The 23,978-nt window shown below is 53.0% G+C and overlaps 1 protein-coding gene across 1 annotated transcript in view; it reads right to left on the bottom strand.

The window, feature by feature from the left end:
• Window positions 1-347: 347 nt before the first annotated feature.
• The window catches only part of CAMKV (CaM kinase like vesicle associated), a 56,354-nt gene continuing 32,723 nt past the window's right edge, over window positions 348-23,978 (bottom strand). The window contains exons 3-11 of the mRNA XM_073352618.2: window positions 13,628-13,759; window positions 12,157-12,231; window positions 10,955-11,093; window positions 10,326-10,446; window positions 8,518-8,593; window positions 7,850-7,986; window positions 6,585-6,663; window positions 6,289-6,376; window positions 348-3,950 (exon numbers count right to left, since the gene is read on the bottom strand). Of these exons, the coding sequence (XP_073208719.1) occupies window positions 3,696-3,950; window positions 6,289-6,376; window positions 6,585-6,663; window positions 7,850-7,986; window positions 8,518-8,593; window positions 10,326-10,446; window positions 10,955-11,093; window positions 12,157-12,231; window positions 13,628-13,759 (1,102 nt within the window). The 3' untranslated portion in view covers window positions 348-3,695. The remainder of the gene's footprint in view (window positions 3,951-6,288; window positions 6,377-6,584; window positions 6,664-7,849; window positions 7,987-8,517; window positions 8,594-10,325; window positions 10,447-10,954; window positions 11,094-12,156; window positions 12,232-13,627; window positions 13,760-23,978) is intronic.

Genomic DNA, 23,978 nt, shown 5'->3' with positions numbered 1-23,978 from the left:
CCGTTCCCTGTCCCCTGACTGCCCTGACCCTTATCCACACCCCTGCATCCTGACAGGCCCCCTGGGACCCCTGACCCATCCAACCCCTCCCCTTGTCCCCTGACCACCCCCTCCCGGGACCCCTGTCCCTAACTACCCCCCCAGGACCCTACCCCTTATCCAACCCCCCCTGCTCTCTGTCCCCCCTCCCAGGATCCCCCAACCTCCCGGGACCCCACCCCCTATCCAACCCCCCCGCTCCCGGTCTCCTGACCGCCCCCTGCAACCGCTCCCCATCCCCTGACTGCCCCCTGGGACCTCCTGCCCCTTATCCAACCTCCCTCCCCCCGCCCCCTTACCATGCCGCTCTGAGCAGCAGGACAGGCTTATTGGAAAGCCTGGGAGATGGGTGGGGGACAGAGGACAGCAGGGGAAGGGCCAGGGACTAGCCTCCCCAGCCGGGAGCTCAGGGGCCAGGCAGGATGCCTGTAGTTTGCCCACCTCTGCTATAGCCCCTATAAGGTTTCACACTGGAAACTCTAGAACCTCAACAGGGTGGTGGCAATCTAGACCACTTATTGGCAAGCATGTGATGTGATCTAGGACAAGACCTTCACAAGCTGGATGCCTGAGATGCTCTAGAGCTGTCAGGAGCTCTCCTCTAGGATGATCTAGAACCTTCACAAGTGCAGAGTGCTCTAGAACATTTAGCTGTAAAACACATTTTTGCTAATGGGCAATGACTCAGGAAACTAGAAAAACCTTCTCTTGTGCTAGAGTAGAATCCCAGACTCTGCTTACCAGCAGCTAAAACCAATCCCTTTCCACCGCCATATGCCCAAACAGCCCAGCACAAAACAAGCCCAGAGCAAGTCTCCTTGGGCAGGGCTGGCTCCATGGGGTGGGCACTATAATGGGCCTGGAGACCAGAGCGGACCATGTGCTCCCCAAGAGGACAAAGCCCCCTGCTGCTACAGTTCAGCACAGGGCCAGCCGTATAGGGTGGGCACTGTGGGTGAATGATGGGGGGCGCCGTGGGAAAGAGACAAGGAGTGGGGCAGGACTGGGGTGCAAAGCCACAGAAGGGAGCTCAGGGCAATGGAGGAGGAGCACAATCAGGGGTGGGAGCAGAAGAGTGACTCAATGAGCCACGTGCCAAACATCTTATCGCCTTGGATCCACTCTGTTCCAGAAGCCACATTTGTATCAGGCTATCCTGATAGAACCTTATTGTCCAATCAGTGCTCATCCCCACCCTAAAATGGTAAAATGTGCACTGCTAGCTGCTGATGCAGGGGCGATGGGGGGCTGGGGGAGACAGCAAGGCTCAGGGAGGATGGGTTAGGGGCCAGAGGAGGCAGCAGGGACCAGGGCACCATTTTCCCTAAGGCCAGCCCTAGTTCTGCAAACTGTCAATTCAGGGTCGGGGCAAGGGAACACAACTCTGCAAGGGGCCACTGTCCAGCGCTACAGTCAGGAAAGCCCCGCTCGGACTGGATGGGCCCAGGCCTCAGCCTCCACAGTACAGAACCTCTATGTGCCCCAGGTTAAGCCTCCGGGAGGAAATAAGACTACACAGTGCTGAACAGGGCACACGTGGGTCACTATGTATGCACATCCACACAACGAGAGTATATACACCACTCCCACCCCCAGAGCCTCCATAAACACATCCAGCAGGGGCTGAATCTCACACGGCCAAAGCCGGGACCAGAGCTGTGCCATATAAGTCTCACACACTCACCATACTGCTCCCATAGACATGCTGTGTGCTGTCACACGTGGGCTGCAAACACCACAATCAGCCTGGACAATGGCAAAGCTGTTCTTGTAGAAAGAGGCATAGGACAGTGCTTTGGCGATGAATCAACCCCCAACCCCTCCCTGCTCCCCCTTGTTCCAACAGGCCAACCCAGAGCTCCTGCACGCCTTTGGATCAGCACACACAGGGATTGGGGGCCAGCTTTCAGCAGGGCTGCGGTTCTAGTCCCTGGCCATGCGGAGTTTGTGATGGCCACTGGACAGCTACAGAGGCACCTCTTGTGAGGGGTCTGCAGCCCCTTGGACATTCCCAGCAGCCCCCTTGTTCCTCCCAGGGCTGCTCCAGCAGTGGCCGTGATGCACAAATGCTGGGCTCCTCCACACATTGAGCCACCACAGGCAGCCCTGGTGCCCACAGCCTGGCAACAGGACCATTGCTGTCAGTGACACCAGTGAGCCTGCGAAGGCAGCAGTGAGACCAAAAGTGTCATGCTGGGAGGATGCCACTGTGAGTCAGTGGAGTCTGGTCTGTATCTGCCGTGGGTTCGGGCTCTAAAGCAGCGGAGCAGAGTGTAGGGATGATGTGTCTCACCCCCACGTGGATCCAGCCCCTTCTGGAGCCTGCTGTGGATGCAGATTAGGGAGATACAGGACATACCCAGTGCTTACTGGCCAGGGTGAGGCAGCGCTGGTGCTCAGGCGTCTCCCTCATCCACGGGGAGGAAGGCAGGTCTGCAGTCCATGGGGCCAGATGCCACCATTACAGCAGGGAGGAGGGACACCCAGGCCACTTGCTCTCTGCACATCACCCAAAGCTCCAAGCAAGCTCGGTGAAGGTGGTGAAGGACTGGAATGGGTTATCTAGGGAGGTGGTGGAATCTCCATCCTTAGAGGTTTTTAAGGTCTGTCTTGTCAAAGCCCTGGCTGTGAAGATTTAGTTGGGGCTGGTCCTGCTTTGAGCAGGGGGTTGGACTAGATAACCTCCTGAGGTCTCTTCCAACTCTAATCTTCTATGATCCTATGATTCAACAGGAACCTGTAGGCATGAGAGGGGGAGTCCCACTGGTGCCAGCAATTGCATGGGAAGCTTTATCTGGGATCTAAGTGCAGCATCCCTGTCCTAGGCCACTTGAATCTCAAGCCCTCCCCACCTCCTTGTCACCCCACCCCTCCAGCCAGCTCAGCTCAGCTGCTGCTCTCCAGACTGGTGCTCAAATCCTTCCCTAAATGGCTCAGGATTGCCTCTCTCCCCACTCCCAGGGTGAATGCACCCAATAAACGCACACTTGTTCACCCATGGATACACATATGGACACACCCACCCACCCAGAGACCCATACACACACACCAATGTATAATCACAGACACCCAGACACGCACTAATTCATATGGACACCCACACAAACACCCCATGTCCGGAGACACATACACTGCAATGGACACACAGCACATACATGCAGCTGTATGTAAATGCACACACACACAAGTGCTGGGTATGGACACAGTTGGATCTGTGCCCAGGCTCCCAATTGGATCTGGAACTCAGGAGGTTGGTTGTGTTTGATCCTGACGTGCCGGCTTCCTCTCACTTGGCCCAGTGATGGGGGATCAGGTGGTTCAGTGAGTGGGCAGACTCAGAGAGCAGCCTCCAGTGAGGAAAGGAAACCAACAAAGCCACCAAAGGAGACAGAGAAAAGAAAAGCAAAGGGAGAGAGAGAAAACTCCATGCAAGGGACTCTGCTTCTGCCTCTGTCTGTCCAACTGGGCCTATTGGGTCGCTCCAGGCTCAGGAACATAGAAAATAGAAGCTCTGTGCAGTGGCCCAGCTAGGGGTAGACAGAGTCAGACAGACAGGCAAATAGCAGGGACAGACAGAGAGCCAGGGAGGTTTGGATACCATGCCAGCAACTATGTACAATGAGAGATCCAGTGCTTCCCCACCCCGTCCCTCCTGTTCAGCCGGTTTCCTCGGTCCAGGCCTCGGGGGTGGCACTGGGGGCAGTGACTTCTTCTCCATTACACGTAGTTGGGGCTCCCGCTGTTGGGGCAGTGCTGTCAGGTGTGGCGGTGGCCGCAGGCTGCGTGGCAGTGGCGGGGGCTGGCAAGGTGGCACTGTCCAGCATGGCGGCAGCTGGCAGGGTCGGCTTTGCCGGCTCAGCCTGCTCGGGTGCACGGAGCCGCTTCATAAGCGTGGTCACTCGCACGGCTTTCTGCGGGGAGGGGAGGAATCCCATCGGTCACTACGGCATGGGTGGTCTTTCACCATTGCTGACTGGCCCTCTGCCCCCACACTGAGCTCCTACCTCCTCCTCCATCCTGCCCACTGCTCCGTGCCCCTCTGTCTGCCCCAGCCTTCCCAGCCCTGCAGCTCCCTCAAACAAGTGCAGCGTGCAGGGGCAAGAGCCAGGCTCTGTGACCAGTGACTCAGGGGATGGATACACCATGAGTGCTCCAGTGGTACAGCTGCAGCACCGCCACTGAGTGCCCTAGTGTAGACAAAAAGAAAAGGAGTACTTGTGGCACCTTAGAGACAAATTTGTTAGTCTCTAAGGTGCCACAAATACTCCTTTTCTTTTTGCGAATACAGACTAACATGGCTGCTACTCTGAAACCTAGTGTAGACTCTTCCTCCATTGATGGAAAGGGTTCTCCCCTTGCTGCAGGGAACATGCCTTCCCAGGCAGTGGTAGCCAGGTTAATGGAAGGGTCTATGCCGGGGGTTGGGTAGGCTTAGCTACAGCCCTTGGGGGTGAATTTTTTCACACCTCTGAGCACTGCTACATTTTAAGTGTAGACCAAGTCTCACAGGGAACAGACATTATGGGGATGCTGCAGTTACCCCAGAATTATATGGTGTCATACTGCCTGCTTGACTTGGGCTTGTATACAGCCGCCCATCACCACAGTCCTGGGGCTCCAACCATGCAAATCAATAGCAACAGTGAAGCCCTTAGTGGACTTTGTGGAGCCTCCTTTTGGGGTCAACACTCTGCTTGGGGAGGTGCCCTAGGGTGAGCTGGCCCTTTAAGGAGGCTAGGGCTCAGCTGGGCCAAACCTGGCTTGCCCTCCCAGGTGGAGGAGAGGTACAGGCCTGTGGTCCAGGCAGACTGGAGAAGATCCCCAGGACAGCAGCCCTGGCCGGCCAGGGGTGAGTGGGAGCATAAGGAGAGGTTCTGAGATGGACACAGGGTAATTTGGACTAAGGGGGCTGACAGCCCAGTTGTTAGGGCTCTGGATACCCTCAGCAGGGGGTGCGCACAGATTCTCCCTAGGCTGCCGCCCTGTGGGGGGGGGGAGGGGTGCAGTGACCCCTGCTGTTAAGGAGACAATGGACAGACTCTGATTACCCCAAAAGGGGTGGCTCTTTCAGACTTCTCCAGAGGGTTAGGTCACTACAATGATGGGCCAGCACTGGGAGTCAGTGACTGACTGAAACTCTAGGGAAACTGAGGCAGTGTCCAATGCTGGCTATGGCAGGACCTTGCTATTGGAGAGTTTGTGTGAGACAGGGATCTCAAACTCAAATCACCACAAGGGCCACATGAGGACTAGTACATTGGCCTGAGGGCCGCATCACTGACACCCCTCCCGCCGCCACTCTACCCCTTCCATAAGGCCTCGCTCCTGCCCCGCCTCTTCCCACCCCTTCCCTACCTCCATTCCAACCCCTTCCCCAAAGTCCCCACCCCAACTCCGCCCCCTCCCTGCCCCTATTCCAACCCCTTCCCCAAATCCCCGCCTCTTCTCCGCCTCCTCCCCTGAGTGTCCCCGCTCCTCCCCCCTCCCTCCTGGAAAGTGCTAAGTGCCGCCAAACAGCTGTTTGGTGGTGGGAAGCGCCTGGAGGTAGGCAGAGGAGTTGGGACGCAGAGTGCTGGGGGGGAAGGGGGGGAGGCGATGGGGGAGAGGAGCTTGGTGGCCGCAGGAAATAACTCTGCAGGCCGCGTGTTTGAGACCCCTGATGTGAGACCTGAGCATTACAAAGCCAGGAAATACAGAATTAATGTTAAACAAGAAAGAAACCCAGTGGCAACTGGGTCTGGAAAAGCCCAGTTCAAGCCCCCTCTGAACATACTAATCCTCTGCCTTCCTCTGGGGCCCTTCACCTGATGGATCCCTTCCTGGCAGCTCCCCGGACAGCTGCAGCAGAGGGGCTGGAGCCGCAGTGGGAGCAGCTTTGCCTGCTGACAGGCTGGTTTCCTTGCCCTGCCTGAGAGCGGGACACCAGAGACCTCTCTGTCTCGGTACTCACCTGGCCCTCCTGTCTTCTCTGCACCCGTCACTGCGAGATCCTCCCTCCACACCACACCCTGTGGTCCAGAGCAGGACTGAGACCCAGGGTAGGTTCAGTGACTGGCCCAGGGTGTCGGTGGCTCAGCTGGGAACTGACTGCTGATCTGTGCAATCCCAGGCCAGTTCCCCACTCCCAGATTACCCTTCCTACCCTGACTGTGGAGAACACGGTGCAGGGGGAGGCTGAGATCTCCTCTCTGCTCTGCTCAGGGCTCCCCATGGGTGGAAGCACCTGAGCATGGGGCGAGAGCTATGTACCTTCCACTTCGCTCTGGCAAAGTTCTTCTCAATTTGAGCGCAGACGCCGTCCTTGATGTTCTTATCGGAGGCGGCGTTGCCAGAAATCCTGGAAGCAGAAACACACGTCAATGACCAGCTGCCCACCCAGTCCCCACCACCTCCAGCCTGCACCCAGCTCTTCCCCTGGCACCAGTAAGTGGAGCTGGGGTCTCATGTCCCTCCCAACTCTCACGATACAAGTCAGTGTCCCCTCCATCCCTCCAGGGTCCTCCTGCCAGAAGGCCCCCCGCCTGGAGTCACCAGCGCTGCCTTACCACTCGTGGGAGATGGCTTCTTCAGCTGTGATCCTCTGGTCCTGGTCCACCTCCATCAGACGGGTCACCAGTTCCTTAGCTGCAGAGACAGCAAGTGGGAAGAAGGCGCTTAGTGCTCAGGCCAGCCATGTGCTGGGGCACGGCTCGAAAGGGGATGGTGGCGGGTAGTGGACGCTCAAGCTCCCTGTTCTCATCCGCAGAGGAGCTGGGGCTGGCGGAGAATGGAGAGGAACAAAGGAGCCCAAAGCCCTCTGTGGCTGGCTGCTCTGCTGGAGGAAAGGGTGGCAGGGGGCTCTACCGACCGATCACCAGGAAAGGTCTGTGCAGGGCAGGGAGCATGTGCCCGCCATGGCTGGTCACTGCTTTCCCCAGGGACCAGGCTTGCACAGGCTGCTCAGACAGCTCTTATCCGACTCCTCTCCCACAGGGCAGCCTGGGATGGGGACTGGGCCTTCACTCCTGGAGCAGGCCCCATCCCGCTGTGCCCTGCCTCCCACCCCCCACTCCAGGGACAGCACTCCCTGGACAGTCACTAACCCCCACAGGACTGGCTGAGGAGGGGGAGGGGATGGTGTCCCCATAGAACAGGACTGGCACGGGCAGGATGAGGATGGAGTTAGGACCCCGTAGAAGAGGGCTGGCCAGGAAGAGGACGGGATTGGGGTCCCACAGAACAGGACTGGCTGGGGTGGGATGATGACAGGGTTGCAGTCCCTGTAGAACAGGGCTGGCAGGGGCAGGACGCAGACGTGGTTGGGGTCCCACAGAACAGCACTGGTGGGGGGGTGGAATGAGGATGGCGTTGGGGTCCCATATAACAGGGCTGACGGGGGCGGGATGAGGATGGGGTTGGCTGGCTTCCCACAGAAGAGGACTGGTGGGGGGGGCTTACGAGGATGGGGTTAGGATCCTGTAGAAGAGCACTGGTAGGGGTGGGATGAGGATGGGTTGCAATTCTGTAGAACAGGGCGGGGTCGGGGGGGAGGGGAGGTGACGAGGACTGGGTTGGGGTTGCCATAGAGCAGGACTGGCAGTAACTGTTGTTTTCCTCTCTCCTACTGAGTGGTCTCTCAAGGGAGGGTAGGAGTGTATGGGGTCCCCGCAGCGGGGGCTCTGCAGGCTCTGCATGGGGGTGAATCTCGCCTACATGGGCTCCTCTGTTCCATTGGCTCTCAGGGCTGGGTTTGCGAGTGGGACTCTGAGCGAGCATCACGCTGGTTCTGGACCCAGATGCCCAGCAATGCCCCCAGGCGAGCAAGCCTCACCCGCCTGGGAGATCTCGTCCCAGTAAGGTGGGTCAAATTCATAGTCGCCGGCCAGGATCTTGCGGAAGAGATTCTTATCATGGTTCTCGTAGTCGTCCTCTTCCACCTCCTCATAAAAGGGTGGGTTCCCCGACAGCCTGCGTGGGGCGAGAACGTCGGGGCGGTGAGCATGCCTGGCCTGGCCCAGCGCTCACTACACCTTGGCTCCACTTACCCCATCACTGCCCCTTGGTCTCCGGCCCCCTTCCCTGGGGCCCTTCCAGCTCCCCTCCCTGGGGTCTGGGGACCCTTGGTCTCTGGTCCCCTCGCTCTCTGGCCCCCTTCCCCAGGGCCCCTTTGGTCTCCGGCCCTCTTCCCTAGGGTCCAGGTCCAGGCCCTGGTTGTTGGCTCACTCTCTCAGCTAGTTTCCTGGATGTGGTCTCTGGCTGTCACCCCTGCACCATGTCCTTGACTCTACAGCCCAGTCCATTGTCCCTGTCCCTCCAATATCAGCTTCCTGGCCCAGCTTCTGGCTCCACCCCCCATACTCATCTCTCCAACTACCATCTCCTCCACAAACATATCTTCTGCTCCCTGACCCAGTCTCTGGCTGGCCCCATCCTCAGCTAGCCTGCAAGCCAGGCTCAGAACTCCAGGACCCCAGTCTGTGTTCCCCTCCCTATACTTACAAGATGTACATGATGACACCGATAGCCCAGCAGTCCACAGGCCGTCCATACCGCTGGCGTCCCACCACCTCCGGAGCTGCAACGGCCCAACAGCAAGGTGAGCCCCACACCCAGGCAGTGGCAGGAGCTCCATCTCAGGCTCTCTACAGGCCCTGGTGCCCTATGCAGAGCTGCCAGCGGGTGCCCAGCCCATTACACACAGCAGCCCCCACCTTGGACGTTCCCATGTCAGCAGTGGTGCAAGGGCCAGTCAGGATCTGGCTAGCTAGGGCTACTTCTCATTTACCTACTCCCTTCCGCCTGCCATTTTGGGCCTCACCTTGTGCATGTCTGCACTGCAGCTGGCAGCGAGCCTTCTGGCCCTGGAAGATTCTCTCTGGCCGCGAGGCTGTGCCTGGACTCCCCTTCTGTGGGCTAGCATGGACACCCAGCCTCAGCTCCCGATTCCCCTGCCATCACCTCTCTTGGTGACCCATGTTTTTCCCTTCTCACCGGGGCATTTCCAAGCTGTTTGACTTTCTGCCTACATTGTGACCTCCCCAGCAAAAGACCGGCTGCCTCAGCAGGCCTGCCTCACTCCTCTCCCCAAGCTGGTACACAGTATAACTGCCATGGTGATGTTACCTCCTGGCCCTTGTGAAGCAAACCCATTGATTCTTGAGGGAAAAGCACCACAGAGAGGAAAAGAACCTACACACAAGCTACTAAGCTTACCAGCGGTCCCCCAGCTCCAGCATGGGCTCGGGCAGGTGAGCGGCCCTTCGAACGCCATCATGGGATTTTCTTGTGCTTCCCAGCTCATAACACCCTTTGCTCAGAACACGCCCACAGTGGTGTGGGGCCTCAGTGAGCCAAAGTCCTTCCAGCCCTAGCTAAGGATCAGAGTCTGCCATAGACCAGCGGGCCTGCCTGTTAGTGGCATCAGGAGGAAGGCTCTGGGTCCAGTGTAACTCAGGCTATTTAACCAAAAATCCTCCTGTGTCTCTTGGTCCCTGGAGAATCCGGTGTGAGCCTCTATCCCGGTGGGGGAAGCTCTCTGGAGGTGTTACAACCTGAGTGAATTCACCTGATCACCCCCAGTGCTCTTAGCTCCTGGAGGGCTCTGGCCTTGCTCTTCTTTGTGGGCAGCCACCCGCTTTCTGAGCGGACATCAGTGCTCCCAGGTTACTGTGCCCATGCTCTCTGCAGACTGTGGAAACCTCTTCCCTCGACGACAGGGAGCTCAGATCTTTGCAGGGAGAAAGCCCCTGCCAGTGCCATGCCCAGGAGGACCCTGTGTGCATGTGACTTCTCCCCTGGAGGAGGGCAAAGGGGCCGGAACAGCTGCAGAGGGTACAGGATGGCATGTGAAAGGAGGCCCGGCTGGAGCAATCCTGGGCTGAGCATGCTGGTAGGAGGGTTGTGGAGAAGGAAGGGGGCAGGCAGGTGAGGAAGAGCTCAGGAGAATGTGCATGGATCCCATTTGGCCACCTCTTCCAGGTCAGAAATTCTGCCCTTGGGTGGGAGAAGCAAAAGGATGGAAGGGACCTCAGCCCTCATGCTTCAGGGCACAAGCCAGCCTTTAACTATTCCTGAGCTGCTGGAAGGGGCTCTGGGGCAGCCCCTGGGCCGGGGATGAGGGGGTGGCGTGGGGAGGACCAGCCTAGATTACTGAGCCCCTGGAGCAGGCTCTGGGGGCAACTTCTCACTCTGTGGCACACTCTTGGTTTTTGAGCAGAAATACTTCATTTTTGTGCCCTCTCTTGCCTAGTCTGTCCCTTGCTGCCCCTTGCCAAATGCCCCCCGATGCCCACCTCGCTGTTTCTTACCTAGATACTCTGGGGTGCCACAGGGCTCCTTGATGAGGCCGTTCTCTAGCTTTGCCAGGTGGAAGTCACTGATTACGATCTTGGAGTTCTTCAGGCGGTTGTAATACACTAGGTTCTCCAGCTGCAGGTCCCCATACCGAAAGAAAGGCAGGAGTGGAAGGAGAGAGCACAACCCAGCCCAGGGATGGGCACACTGCTGTGTGTGTGTGTGTTTGGGGTGGGGGTGTTTGTGCCTCATGCCCACCAGGGCCTGATAATGCTCCCTGGGCACCAAGGTGCATCTCACCCAGGGCTCTGTGGATCAGCCAGCACCCCATCCTGCCCCAGGGGAGAATGGCTCAGAGAAGAGGCCATTTGCCATATAGAGAAGCTACACTGCTGGGCACACCAGGCCAGGGAGCCACGAACCAGCCTGCAGCAGGGAGCCAGGCTATGGGGCTGAGCAGCATCTACTGGGGAGCACAGTGAGGTACCCCCCCAGAGCCCCATCCCCTGGAGAGGTATGAGAGTGGGGAGCGACATTAGAGCTCAATTGCTTGTGATGGCTGGGGGCTGCAAGGGCAGATGGGGTGTGCAGGTAACAGACTGTCCCGGGGCATGCAGGCCAGTGGGGGAGCTGGCTGACTGACCTTGAGGTTCCTGTGCACAATCTTGAGTGAATGCAGGTAGGCGACGGCCTCCAGCACCTGTCGGATGACATTGCTGGTGTCCCGTTCAGAGTAATAACCCTGATCCAGGATCCAGTCGAACACCTCCCGGCCTGTGGCCCTGCAGTGGGGGGACAAAGCCCACACCTGAGAGAGCAGCAGGGTCAGGCCTTTGCCCTGAGGGGCAGGCCTTGCACCCAACACTCCCCAAGCTATGGCTGGAGCACTCCAAGACTCACATGAGCACCCCAGATACTGCAGGGTCTCAGAACCCTCCCCATCCAACAACAGCAGCTGCCCCAGGCTGCAGAGGCAGCTGGGTCCTTGGCTTGGTTAGGAAAAGCAGGAAGCATGGCAAGGGAAGAGGAGCTGTCCAGGAGTCCAGCCCAGCCAGAGGCAGGACACAGTGTGCATCTCATCAGAGTGCTGGATCTTAGAGCTGCAGGTAATGCTATGGAGCAGCCTCTGCATTTCTGGGTGCTCAGCTGAACCCCCCAGGCCCCTGCTGTCAAGAGTTTCAGTGAAGTTGGCCAAGCCATGCCTACCCAAGAAGCATGCCCACAGCAGGGGCTTGAGCATTCCTGACAGCTCCCCACAGCAGGCTGCAGCTGAATCTGGTGAGGAACATGAATCAGCCTCCACAGAGTCACCACAGATCCCCTGACCTTCCCAGCATGGTTCTTTCTCCTGTATGGCTTGTGTGATAAAGAAGGGTCCCAGACCTGTGTTAATTGAGAGCTCCAGCCCTCTGTACATGGCAATCAACAAGCCCTGTGCTGCCAGCCATAAGCTGCCCTGGCTGTGGCGCATGGCCAGTCCTCAGCTCAGAGCTGAGCTGTAATTCTAAGCAGGAGCTGCCTCTAGACTGACCTGCTAATGAGTACAGCATCTGGCCATGGGGCAAGAGCAGTCCCAGGAGGGGAGCCAGGCCAGCTTTGTGGGGCAGATCTGCATGGAAACAGAGCCTCCCAGAAGGAGAAAGGGGCTTCTGGGAATTACCCAGGGGGCGTCTGGTGTGGCTGCCCCAGACACGTGTCTGGGGAGCAGCAGTGGAGGGATTACAGACATAGCAAGCTCCCTCTGGGACCCCAGAGCCAGGGTCTCTCTGGGGAGGGGCAGGGGCCCTGTCAGAGCTGGCTGGGGCCAATCTCACAGCTGCCGGGTACCAGGCAGCACTGACTTACAGTTCCAGGAAGATGAAGTACTCTTTGCGGGTGACGTACACGTCCACCAGCTGCAGGATGTTAGGGTGCTTCACCCTGGGAGCACAGAGCAAGAGAACATGGGGTTAGCGGACTCTGCCCAGCGTGGCACCACGTCACTGGGGTACTTGTCTGTGCCAGGACACAGAGACTCTGCCCCCTGCTCTGCTCCCACTAGGGCAGGGCAGGCACTGGAGGCTCTTGTGGGAGCCATGCAGGTCAGAGGGGAGAGAAGACTGGGGAGGCCAAGCCGCGGGAGAGCTGGGTACAACACAGTGGACAGGGCAGGGAGAACGCCGAGCACTGTACAGGCTGGGCAAGATTCCTCACTCAGTTGTGGCCAGCTTCTTCTGCCAGCTGCTCAGCACCCTTTCCTCTGGCTCCTCCCCCAGTCCCTCAGGGTCTCCCATTGGAGGAGGGGGAGGAGCTGGAGGCACAGAGGCTGCCTGATTGGTTGAGAGGGAGGGTGAAACCAACTGGCCCCACCCAGCAGCAGGACGGAGACTGGTGGGTGGGGGCCAGGGATCCCGCCGCAGCCCCAAACTCTGCTAGGACCCCCTGGTGCCCCCACCTCTGAGTCAGGCTGGCCTGGGGGCTGGACCAGCTGGACTCTGCCTCAGACTGGCTGGAGGCCTAGGCCAGACCTTCCCCTCTGTGCCCACCTTAACCCAACCTGGAGCCTGGCACCAGGCCTGGCCATGCCTGCTGGGGAGCTGGGGCTGGGCAACATGCACTGCAAGTCCAGTAGAAGGGGGCGTGGGGATGAAGCCAACTACCAGCACCCAAGGGAAGGGAGCACTGATTTCGCCTGGCCACATAGCCACATGGGCAGGGGCAACTCAGGCTACCCTCTGTGTATAGCCTCATCTCCCCGCTGTAACACACACCCTGTCTCCCCTCTCAGTCCCTGCTATATTGCCTGCAGTGGGGGAGGCAAAGAGTACCCATTGACTGTCAAAGGGTACTGTGGGCATGTCCCAAGAAGAAAGGGCTCTTCTATAAGTTGGCACTGATCACGCACAGAGGTCAGCTTGTGAGCAAGATGTAGTGCTAGGTCAGCTTGGCCCAAGGGACCAGAGGCACAACAAAAGGAGCCGTGGGGCTGCCCTACCCAGCCCTCCCAGCATTGGAGCAGGCGATGTTGGGGGCCCACAGATGGACAAGTGCAGTTACATGTAGAAGAGGCCTGTTGTCAGCAGGAATGCTCTGAGCAGGGGGCCCATTAGAAGGAGACCGGGTTAGCAGAGCCTGGTCAGGTTGTGTCATGGCTTCAGCAGACGTAGCTCCCACTGGTACATTTGTCCCCCTCCATTGGCTGGTCCGCAGAAGAGGATAAGAGTCTATTACAGCTGCTAGCTAACAGAGTTACTCCTGTAGTATACGCAGCGACTCATGCCGTTAATGCTGAGAGCTTCACGCTCAATCCCCAGGATGGGAAGATACAGTGACTCACATTTTGAGGATGATGATCTCATTCTTGGCCGCCTTCCGCACCTTCCGCCCGTCTCTCTTCAGGAACTTCTTGCACGTGTAGAGCTTTCCTGTCGTCTTCTCTTTGGCCCGGAATATTTCACAGAATTCCTCCCTGGGGAACAAATCAGCAGGGGCCCTGTTAGGACTGTCCCAGGTTGCCCCATGTCGGGCTAGTGCTGGCAAGAAGCCCTGTGTGTTACCTTCTGGGAGGGAGGTGCAAGGATCTGCTTCCCTAACTGCTACCTTGGTGCCCAGATCATGCTGTCAGAGCACAGATCAGTGTGGTGGCAATTCATCGAACTAGCGTCAAAGAACTGTCTGTGTGACACCAGCTACCCAACCAATGCTGCGAGGGGCATACACTACAGGACGCGAGGCAGGTGGGAGGCTGAACTCCTTGGGGGGAAGAGTTAAGGTTGCTTGGGTGCCACCTCCATGTTGCACCTTCAGTTGTCGTGGCTTTCGGCAGCACACTCACCCTGCCGCAGTGGGAGAAACCTCCCTGCACTTGAGGAAATTCCAGCACCAGACAGAATTGCTACAATGTGAAAGTGAGGCTGTGACTTCTCCCTCCAGCACAGAACCCCGACCTGGGCTCAGGCTCCCATAGGACACTGCCTCTCTTATATGGAAGGAACTCTGGGCCTCAGTCCTGCTTCTCCAGGCTTTGCCATCACCTTCTGGCCAGGAGGGCTTTTTTTACAGCTGAAACTCACATGCTACATTGGAAGTGCTGTCTCCCTTGCACCCCTGGAAAGCCAGCTAAGTGCAGCAAGGAAATGGGTGTCTAATGCCATGAACTCCCTCCTCTGCTTGGAATGGACTCTGCCTAGTATCATGCTTGCAGCACACCCACCACTACTCCCAGGACTGACTGCTCCAGCTCTACCCACTCCCAGGACTCAATCAGGCCTTAGCACCAAAAGAGAGCAGATCTAAGAAATCAGATTCCAGCCATCTAGCACCTGTCCACTGCCTGGGAACATTAGCTAGGCATGGGCCCAAAGCCGGCAGCACAGAGCTACATGAACTAATATTGACACCAATCAATGCAAGCTCCATCTCCAACACCCATGACCTAGCCAGTGATGAATCCCCTGATCTAGCCTGCATCTCCAAGGCTGGATGATGCCAGGAGCCCCGTGCTAGCGGGGGATTAATGTTACGTGCGGATTAATGATTTTGCTGCCCCTAGGCCCTGAAATAATTGCTGCGCCCGGCCCCTTATGAACTTGTTTTAGTTTTTTTACAAATTCATTTGAACTAAAATGAATCTAAATATCATTAAAATAATTGAACATTTACAAGTTTTATTATAAATAAAATTACAAGTACAGCGGACCCCCGCTTGAACGTGCGTCTGTATAGCGCAATATCACTTATAGCGCGTGACCGCGCATGGATCCAAAACCCTGCGTTCAAGCAGGGGTCCGGTGTATATCAAATATTTTTTTTGTGTAGATACAATAAAAGAAATATAAGTATGTGAATAGTAAGTAGTTACATTTGTTTACACCTATACCTTTGAGCGACAAACGTATTAATTAATTCTGTGTAATCCAGAGAAGTTGGTAGATCCTTTTCAATTGTCAGGAGAGAAAGGGAGTTTAATTTTTCTTCACTGAGATTAGCCCTCAAATAGTTTTTCACCCTTTTTAATGCCGAAAATGATCGTTCCACTGAACAGTTTGTAGCAGGTGTGCAAATGAACATTCGGAAGGCAATATCAATATTTGGATATACTGAATGAATGTTTCGATTTCAAAGAAGGCTGCAATATCTTAAAATTGACTTCTTTTCATTTTCAGGAATTTTGACACCTTCCAAATACGATCGAAAATGTAGACATTCATTCACAAATGATTCTTCTAAATCTCCTTGGTAGCATAGCTGTAATTTTTTAGCGTGAACGGTTATATCTGTTAAAAGAAAAGGAGTACTTGTGGCACCTTAGAGACTAACCAATTTATTTGAGCATAAGCTTTCGTGAGCTACAGCTCACTTCATCAGATGCATACTATGGAAAATACAGAAGATGTTTGTTTTTATACACACAAATCATGAAAAAATGGGTGTTTATCACTACAAAAGGTTTTCTCTCCCCCCTCCCCGCTCTCCTGCTGGTAATAGCTTATGTAAAGTGATCACTCTCCTTACGATGTGTATGATAATCAAGGTGGGCCATTTCCAGCACAAATCCAGGTTTTCTCCCCCCCCGCCACACACTCTCCTGTTATATCTGTTGTTGAAGTATTGGTAACATTAGAGAGAAACTGAAATCTGCCATAAATTTCTTGATATGCATTACTTCTGTGTTTTAATTCAGCACATACAAGGTCTAGTATTGTTAAAAAAGTATCTACTTTAAATTTATCTCTACCATACATTTCCACTTCACCTTCGCGTGTCTCATCAGATTGAAGTTTACGCTTTCTTTTTCGCCTTGTGTCAAATTTGTAGTCTTCAGTTTCAGATTTTTCTTTGGCTTTCTCTTCATACATATCAAACAAGTCCCATATAGAGTTAATGTATCCTATTTGTGAGTTGTAGAGTTCTACAACTGTCTGTATATCAATATTAACATTTTGCAGTTTTTGGCTAGTTATATGAAATTGATCCAAGAGTGAGCTCCAAAATATAGCCATAAAAGCTGCCTCAAGTCGATTGAGTTTTCACTGAAGGCCTGCAGCTTCATTACATGTAACAGGTAGCATCTTCCTTTATTGTATTTAAGGCTTTAATTAATAGCATTCCAGTTTTCACTCAAATTATGACAAGCTTCCACTCGAGATGACCATCGAGTCTCAGGAAGTCTTTTTATTACTTTACTGCCTGGCTTCAAATTAGATAGTAAAATCTCCCACCGGTGATTAGAGGCAGAAAAAAATGAATAAAGATGTTGGACAGTTGAGAAAAATGAACATGCTTCTTGACAACTTTCTGCTGCACATACTCCAACCAGATTTAAAGAATACACAGAGCAAGGCACACACACAGCATAAGGATTTATAGTCTTTATTCTTGCTTGCAACCCGCTATATACACCAGACATGTTAGTGGCATTGTCATACGACTGGCCACGGCAGTTGCGATATCTAATCTATAACAATTCACAGTTGAAAGTACAGCATCAGCTAACTGTTCTGATTTGTGGCCAGTATTTGGTAAAAAACAAAGAAACCTCTCTACTGGTATGTCATCATCGTTTACATATCTCAGTATAAAAGCCAATTGATCAACATGAGATATGTCGGGAGCTGAGTCAATGCTTATCAAGAAATATTTGGCTTCTTTTACTTCTTTAATAATATTTGAGATCACATTTGAAGCCATCGATTTTTATAAATTCATTACATATATAGGATGAAAAATAAGATACGTTACCTCGACCTTCATTTCCGTAACATGCAATGTGATTTGCTAAAAATGGATCAAATTCTGTGACAAGCTCAAGGGCCATCATGTAATGCCGTTATAAGGTGATCCAAATTTTTCCATCTTACCGCTAAATGCAAGTCCTCTGCTTGAAAGTTTCCCTACCCCTGCTACAATCCTCTTCATTACATTTCGCCAATAAATAATTTCTTCTTCCATTTGAAATTTTAAATTCGTATAAATTCTTCCCGATATCTTGCCTCTCTTCACCATTGTCATTACACCCATTTTATGTTCAGTCGAATTTTCATGTTCACGTAGTTGAGTTGATATGTTTTTCCAGTCATGGTATCCACTTGTCGCCAGACTAGAGATCCCTCCGAATAATCGACATGGGGCACGGCTCCTTTACTCTCCAAATATACAAGATATTGCTGTGGCTTTACTTCACCATTTAAAAGATGTTGTTCAAACACATTATTTGTTAGAACATGCATTTTATCAGTATATTGTCTTTTTGAGTTAGTAAAATCACTATCGATATTTTGTTTAATACCATGCGTTGATAAATACTCAATTGTAGCATCATTCAATGTCCATTGGGCCAGGTCGTCACCTAGGGTAGATATTTCAATGTCAGATTGAATTTCTGATTGATGTGATTCGTAAATCTCTGCAGTATTGTCAAAGATATCCAGATCAACATGATTCCCGGTCGTCTCTGATATGCTCGTGTTTGGAGCATTTTCTTCAACACTAACCGCAGCCAGAATTTCTTCATTAGTTTCAATATGTACTTTAATCACATCAATATTCTCTATATCAACACCAATATTTTCACTTTTTACTTCACTACTACTTTCAACTATTTTTTCTGTCTCACTGTCAGCACTAACTGGTACAACAAAGGAATCTATTTTGTGCATTTTTGCTATCATTTCATTTTCCCTTTCTTTCTTTTGTATAGCATTTTTTTGGAACTAGAATCGCTTAATTTCTTCCTTCCAGTCATATTATTAATGTTTAGGATTCTCACAAGTATGTTTACTAAATGGTGTCGCACCATCATGGGTGGTATCAATACGCGCTATGATTGGTAGAATCGCAGCGTCACTGAGGCTGCGATTACAAAAATGCTGCTATTATAAATTTCCCGCCCCTGCAAATTTGCCACCCTGGTCCTAGGCTTTGTCGGCCTAGGCAATAATATGCTGCTGGTCCTAGCCCACCTAACCCCTCAGGATAGATCACACCCTTGCATTCACACCCTTTAATCTTTTTACAAAGGAAGCCTTTTAAGGTATCATTTGAAAACTCATAATTTGCTGGGCAGTACTGTCCTGGTAAAATATGTGTGGCAACATTGTATGTGAAGTTATAACATTCTACTGTATGGTTTTGTCAGGGGTGAAAGTAACTTAAAGGACTTACTGGTACTCCGGAGTCCTGAGCAGGGGGCGTGGCCTTGACCAGAAGAGGCGTGGCCTCAACCGGAAGAGGCAGAGCCTTTAATACCCTGGCCCTTTAAATCAAGATTTAAAGGCCCCAGGGCTCTGGCTGTGGCTGGGGGACCCAGGCCCTTTAAAGTGCCGACTGAGCCCCTGCTGCCAGAGCCCCTGGGGAGCCCCGGACCCTTTAAAGCGCCAGCCTGGGGAAGCCGGTCTGGTCCAGCATGGCATACTGGCTCTTGCCGGTATGCCATACCACACCATACTGGCTTACTTTCACCTCTGGGTTTTGTTAATACAGGTTCCAATCCCTACAGCCCTGCCCCAAGAGAAGTCAGCAAACAGGCCTGAACTAAAGAAAGGAATGTGTGCTCTGCTTAATTTGCATTGAACCAGTAAACAGAGTTATCAAGCAGGAAGGTAAGACAAAGAAGTTCAAACAGGTACAAAAACCAACAGGGAAAATCCTTCCACATCAAGTCTTTGGCTCCTGATTTTCAGCTGGAAATGTTTTTCAAGAAGGGGACTGAAACCATAAGGAGGGACAAACACTCCTTTCCCATCACATTCTCTACACCTGAAGAGACAAAGGAAGCAGGCTTTGGACTCTGGGGAGGGGTCCTGACCTGAGAGTTTGGTCAGTAAGACTTCTAGAGCATGTGGTAAGAAACTTTGCTTGAATCTATGGTAGTTTGTTAAATTAGGCATTAGTAAATGTCTTATCTTTATTTTTCTTGTAACCATTTCTGACTTTTATGATTCATTACTTGTACTTGCTTAAAATCTCTCTCTTTGTAGTTAATAACCTTGTTTTACTGTTTTATCTAATCCAGTGTGTTTAAATCAGGGTGTCTGAATAACTATTTGAGATAATAAGATGGCATATTAATGCCTTAAAGGAATAATAAACTTAAAATATTTGTACTGTCCAGGAGAGGGTGGGGCAGTACAGGACATACATTTCTGGGGGAAACCTGGTGCTGGGGGTGTGTTGGAGTCACTCTGCAGTATAACCCAGGATGGTAAGAGCTGGAGTATAACCCAAGTGTGGCTGGTGGGCTGCAGTTACATACAGACACTCAGGGTATGTCACCTGCACACCCCCAGGATACTCGGTACATCACAGACCCAGACAGGACAAGAAGGCAAACAGCACTGCATTCATCTCCTCTGCAAACATCAAATCCAAGAAAGGGTGCCTCAGATAAGACACGGTCATTCAAATTCATTAATCTAACAATAGAAGCAAGAGCCAAAGCTAACACAGATGTGTAACCCTTCTGCCCGTCAGAGTGGGCAGCAACAAGGGCCGGGTTCAATATCTAGGGGTTCCATTCCAATAACACAATGCAAACCGGCTCGAGCCCCCACCCAGTGACCTGGGACAAATATATACCACCCCCGCTGGGCGCCTCCAAGAGGCAATACTTCCCCTCTCGCAAGCACATAGTCTGAGTGTAGCAAAAGTCTTTTAATAACAGAGAGAAACAATGTGGCATTATGTTGGGGAAACACCACCAACAGGATTCATAACACAACCCATGAGCAAAAACAACCCCACCCCAGGCAAATTGGGGCATGCCCTTTTCCCTTTGGTTCTTGAGTCCAGCAACCCCAAATCACCCAAAGTCCCAAAAGTCCAATGCCCCAAAAGTCTCTGTCCCTGGTCAGGGCAGCCCCAGAGTTCGAAAGTTTATCGGCGGAGCTTTACCTCCCAACCTGGGTGGAAATGGGACGGGGGTAAGAGGCACCTTACGTGATCTGAAGCTGACCGCTCCATAGCGGCGCTCCGCTCCGCCAGCCGCCCCACGAACTCCTTCGCTCAGCTGCGCTCCGCTCCGCCAGCCGCCCCACGAACTCCTTCGCTCAGCTGCGCTCCGCTCCGCCAGCCGCCCCACGAACTCCTTCGCTCAGCTGCGCTCCGCTCCGCCAGCCGCCCCACGAACTCCTTCGCTCAGATGCGCTCCGCTCCGCCAGCTGCCCCACGAACTCCTTCACTCAGCTCCACGGCCCACAAGCAGCTCCTGCCATCCACACACTGCTCCGCGTCGAACTGCTTCACCAGCCGTCCCGCAAACTGCTCCACAATATATCTTCAGGCTCCCCCACTACTTAACACAACACTCAGTGATTTCAGCTCTTAGGTGAATTCAGCTTATAGTAGGGGAGCCCCAGTGCTGGTGCACTGTCAGCCCAAAGTGAGCTCAGCAGCCTATAACTAGACTTCTAATGAAATCAAAATTAGCTCTGATATTCTACAGTGGAGAGAGGAGGAAGTGCAATCAGCATGTAAGGCCCTCACCAAGGGGCCCATGCCACCAAGTATTAATACTTGTCCCCAGCCTCTCTCCCTTCACACAGTTTTGGAACCCATGACCCTTGCCTAGCGAGTGCTACTTAGTTGATGGTGAATCCCTCCATCATAACAAAAGGCCACGTACAGTTCCAAGCACAGTTCCCATAATCAGGGTAATAACAATTTATTCTTCCTGCCCCAATAACAGAGACACTGGGGATCCCACAGCAGCCAAAGTGACCATTTGGGCAGCTATGGTCTCATTCTAGGCGTGGTGGGTGTGCCTATGCAAATGAGATCAGCCCCTGAAGTTCTTTTCCACAACTTGCCACACCTCACCACCAGATGTCAGGGTGGAGCTCATCCTGACACTGCTTACAGATGTTATGCTCATTTACAGACCAAAGATGAAAGGGTTCACGAAGGAACTCACTGACAACGATGGTTATCTTGGGATATTTCAACATTCATGTCGAAAAGGCTGCAAAGACAACCCCCCCGCAAACTCCTGTCCTCATCTCTGGTGAACTCACCCAGCTGGGCACAGCCTGGACCTGCTCTTTGGTCTAGATATCAATATTAGACATGAAAACCCAGCCACTGCCTTGGGCAGACCATCAGCTCATTAAGGCAGTGAACAGCGCTCTTCCAGGACCCAGCATCAGAAAGACTCATGGACTTTGCCAAGTTCAGCAGGACTCCACAGGACAAGGAGTCCAGGACCTAGTGACTCATCGTTATTCTACACTTGCCTTGGCCATTGGCCCCAAGTGGGCCCTTGCTCCCCATCACCCACACAGGTCTCTGTGGTTTTGACACCCTGAACTGGATAAAGAGAGAGAGAGAGTGAGAGAGTCAGAAACTTGAGCGCAGATAGCAGAAAACAAAGGCTGATACAGGCAGGATGAAACAGAATGAATTCCTCCATGCCTATGCTAAGGCTTTATTAATCACTAGGAGAACCTTCCTATCAGCCTGCACTGAAATGACCAGCTAGATCCTGTCCCAAGGAGTTACCTAGGTGGTAGATCGCTTCATCAGTCCTGAGGCCACACCCTGCATCTGAGCCAAGCCCCAAGTGCTGGGAAGAATTATCATCCTATGGTGCTGAAAAGATAGTGTGCATTCAGGGAGGTTTCTAACACACCCTAGATCCACTCTGTCTGTACCAGCCAAAGAAGAACCCACCTGCATTCCTGGAGCTCAGTGCAGTTGCTCCTCACAAAGTACTGGACACCGTAAAGGAGTCTGGACCCAAGACTCTGACTCACCCCTTTTCTGGCTGGTGGCAGACAGCCTGGAGCAATGGGTGCTGCTCCTGCCAGGACTAGCCAACACCTCCATCAGAGGAGGAATCTTCCCTCCCTCCTTCTGAGCTGCAATAGTGCTACCAACACTGAAGAAACCCACTCGGAATGCTTCGGTTCTAGCCCACTGCCGCGTGGTATCAAACCATCTGTTCCTAAGCAAGCTCACAGAGAAGCAGACAACGGCCAACTACAGACTCACCAAATTTAAGCTAATATCCTAAACCCAGCACAGTCAGGATCCAGGCCAGAAGATGGGACAGAAGAATGACTCCTGGTGTCTACAAATGGAGGGCACACATCCATTCTCATCCTATGGGACCTCTCTGCAGCACTGAACACTGCCAACCAGGAGAGAATGCTGACCTCCCTAAAGGAGGTAGCAGGAGTGCTAGAATGGCTTAAGCCCATCCTGGAGGGATGTACCATGTGGCAAAGAGAAGAGTTTCAGAGGGCTTAGCTGTGGACTCTGTGCTAAGAAGGTAAGTAATTATCATTGGTGACTCCCTAGTAAGACCAGTGGGCAGAGAATTCAGCAAAGGACACACAGATAACAGTGCAGTGTGCCCCGAGAATGAAAATACAAGATGTTACTGCAAGATTGGGTCGGTTATTTGACTAATAACACAGCATCACATGGAACTACACAGGCCACAGAAGATGTCAGGGACCTTGGAAAGGAGCTGATGAAGAGAAAAGTTCCAGTGATCTCAGAAGTTCTTCTGGTCCCATGAGTGAGAGAAGGCAGAAAATACTGGAGGTGAACCACTGGCTGCATGACTGGTGTGAAGCAGAAGGGTTTGGTTTTGTGGAACATTGCATAGCACCCTCTCTCCATGGAATGTGGCCCAAATTGGACAGCCTGCATCTCATAAGTGGGAGAGATGCTAATCTTCTCAGCTGGAGGCTAGCTGGAGTACCCAGGAGAACGTTACAATAGCAATGCTAAGGGATAGTGCTTCGGGGGCAAATACAGTACCTGCTCAAACTCAGTGTATCACAAAACAAACTGAACCAATGGGACGAAGAATGTACAGAGAAGAAATTTTTCCATTGCTTCTGTACCAAAGCCGGCAGTCTGAGTAACAAGCAAGAAAAACTGGAAATTCTCATTGATAAGAAGAAATTGGATACAATTGGCATTGCTGAAACTGGGCAGAATGAGTGGCATGTTCAAATCCCTGGTTCTAACCTGTTCTGGAAGGATAGCATGGGTAAAAGAGGTGAGGAGGTGGCACTGTACATTAAAGATGCCATTACCTGGTTTAGAGATATCAGAGGCTGAATACAATAGACAGGCCAAGCTCTTGTGTGGAATGAAACCATGGCCGCAGGCACTGCGGTTGTGATGAGCCTGGTGGTTGCACGTAGCCCTGTGATCATCGCTGTTGCTCACCACAGGGCGCCTCAGCTGACGCTGTCTCTCCATTCTGTTGCAGTCTCTGTTTCTGTTCCCATGGCGCTGCTCCCTGTGATTGGATAGCGCTGTTGCCATGGGGTCACCAACACAGGCTGTGCAAAACCATTGCCAATCGCACCATCACTCCTTGAGCCAGGCAGGTGCTCCAGGGTAGGGTGTTTATGTTCCTGCCAGTGAAAGGATGGCTCCAGTGGGCTGCTGCTCAGCTTCCTCTGCCTTCTGGAGAGGCATGTGCCAAGGGCGTTCACTGACAGTGTTCCGGATCCTCATGCGAACACATTCCCAAGAGCTCCTGCTGGGAGGGGCTAGTGGACATCGTGGGAGAGCCGTGAAAAATCTCCAGTCTGAAAAATCTCCAGTCTCCCCTGACACAGCAGAAGCAGTCTCCCCTGACACAGGTCACCAAAGACACAGGACAACGGACAATACTTTCCACAGTGGCCATGGATGTCATTTGGGAACCATCTCGCTGTGATACAGTCACA

Source organism: Lepidochelys kempii, chromosome 7, assembly GCF_965140285.1.
Source record: "Lepidochelys kempii isolate rLepKem1 chromosome 7, rLepKem1.hap1, whole genome shotgun sequence".
In the NCBI taxonomy this organism is placed as follows: domain Eukaryota; kingdom Metazoa; phylum Chordata; order Testudines; family Cheloniidae; genus Lepidochelys; species Lepidochelys kempii.
The sequence above is the reverse complement of the archived record's forward strand: the minus strand, read 5'-3'. Positions and strand labels throughout refer to the sequence as shown.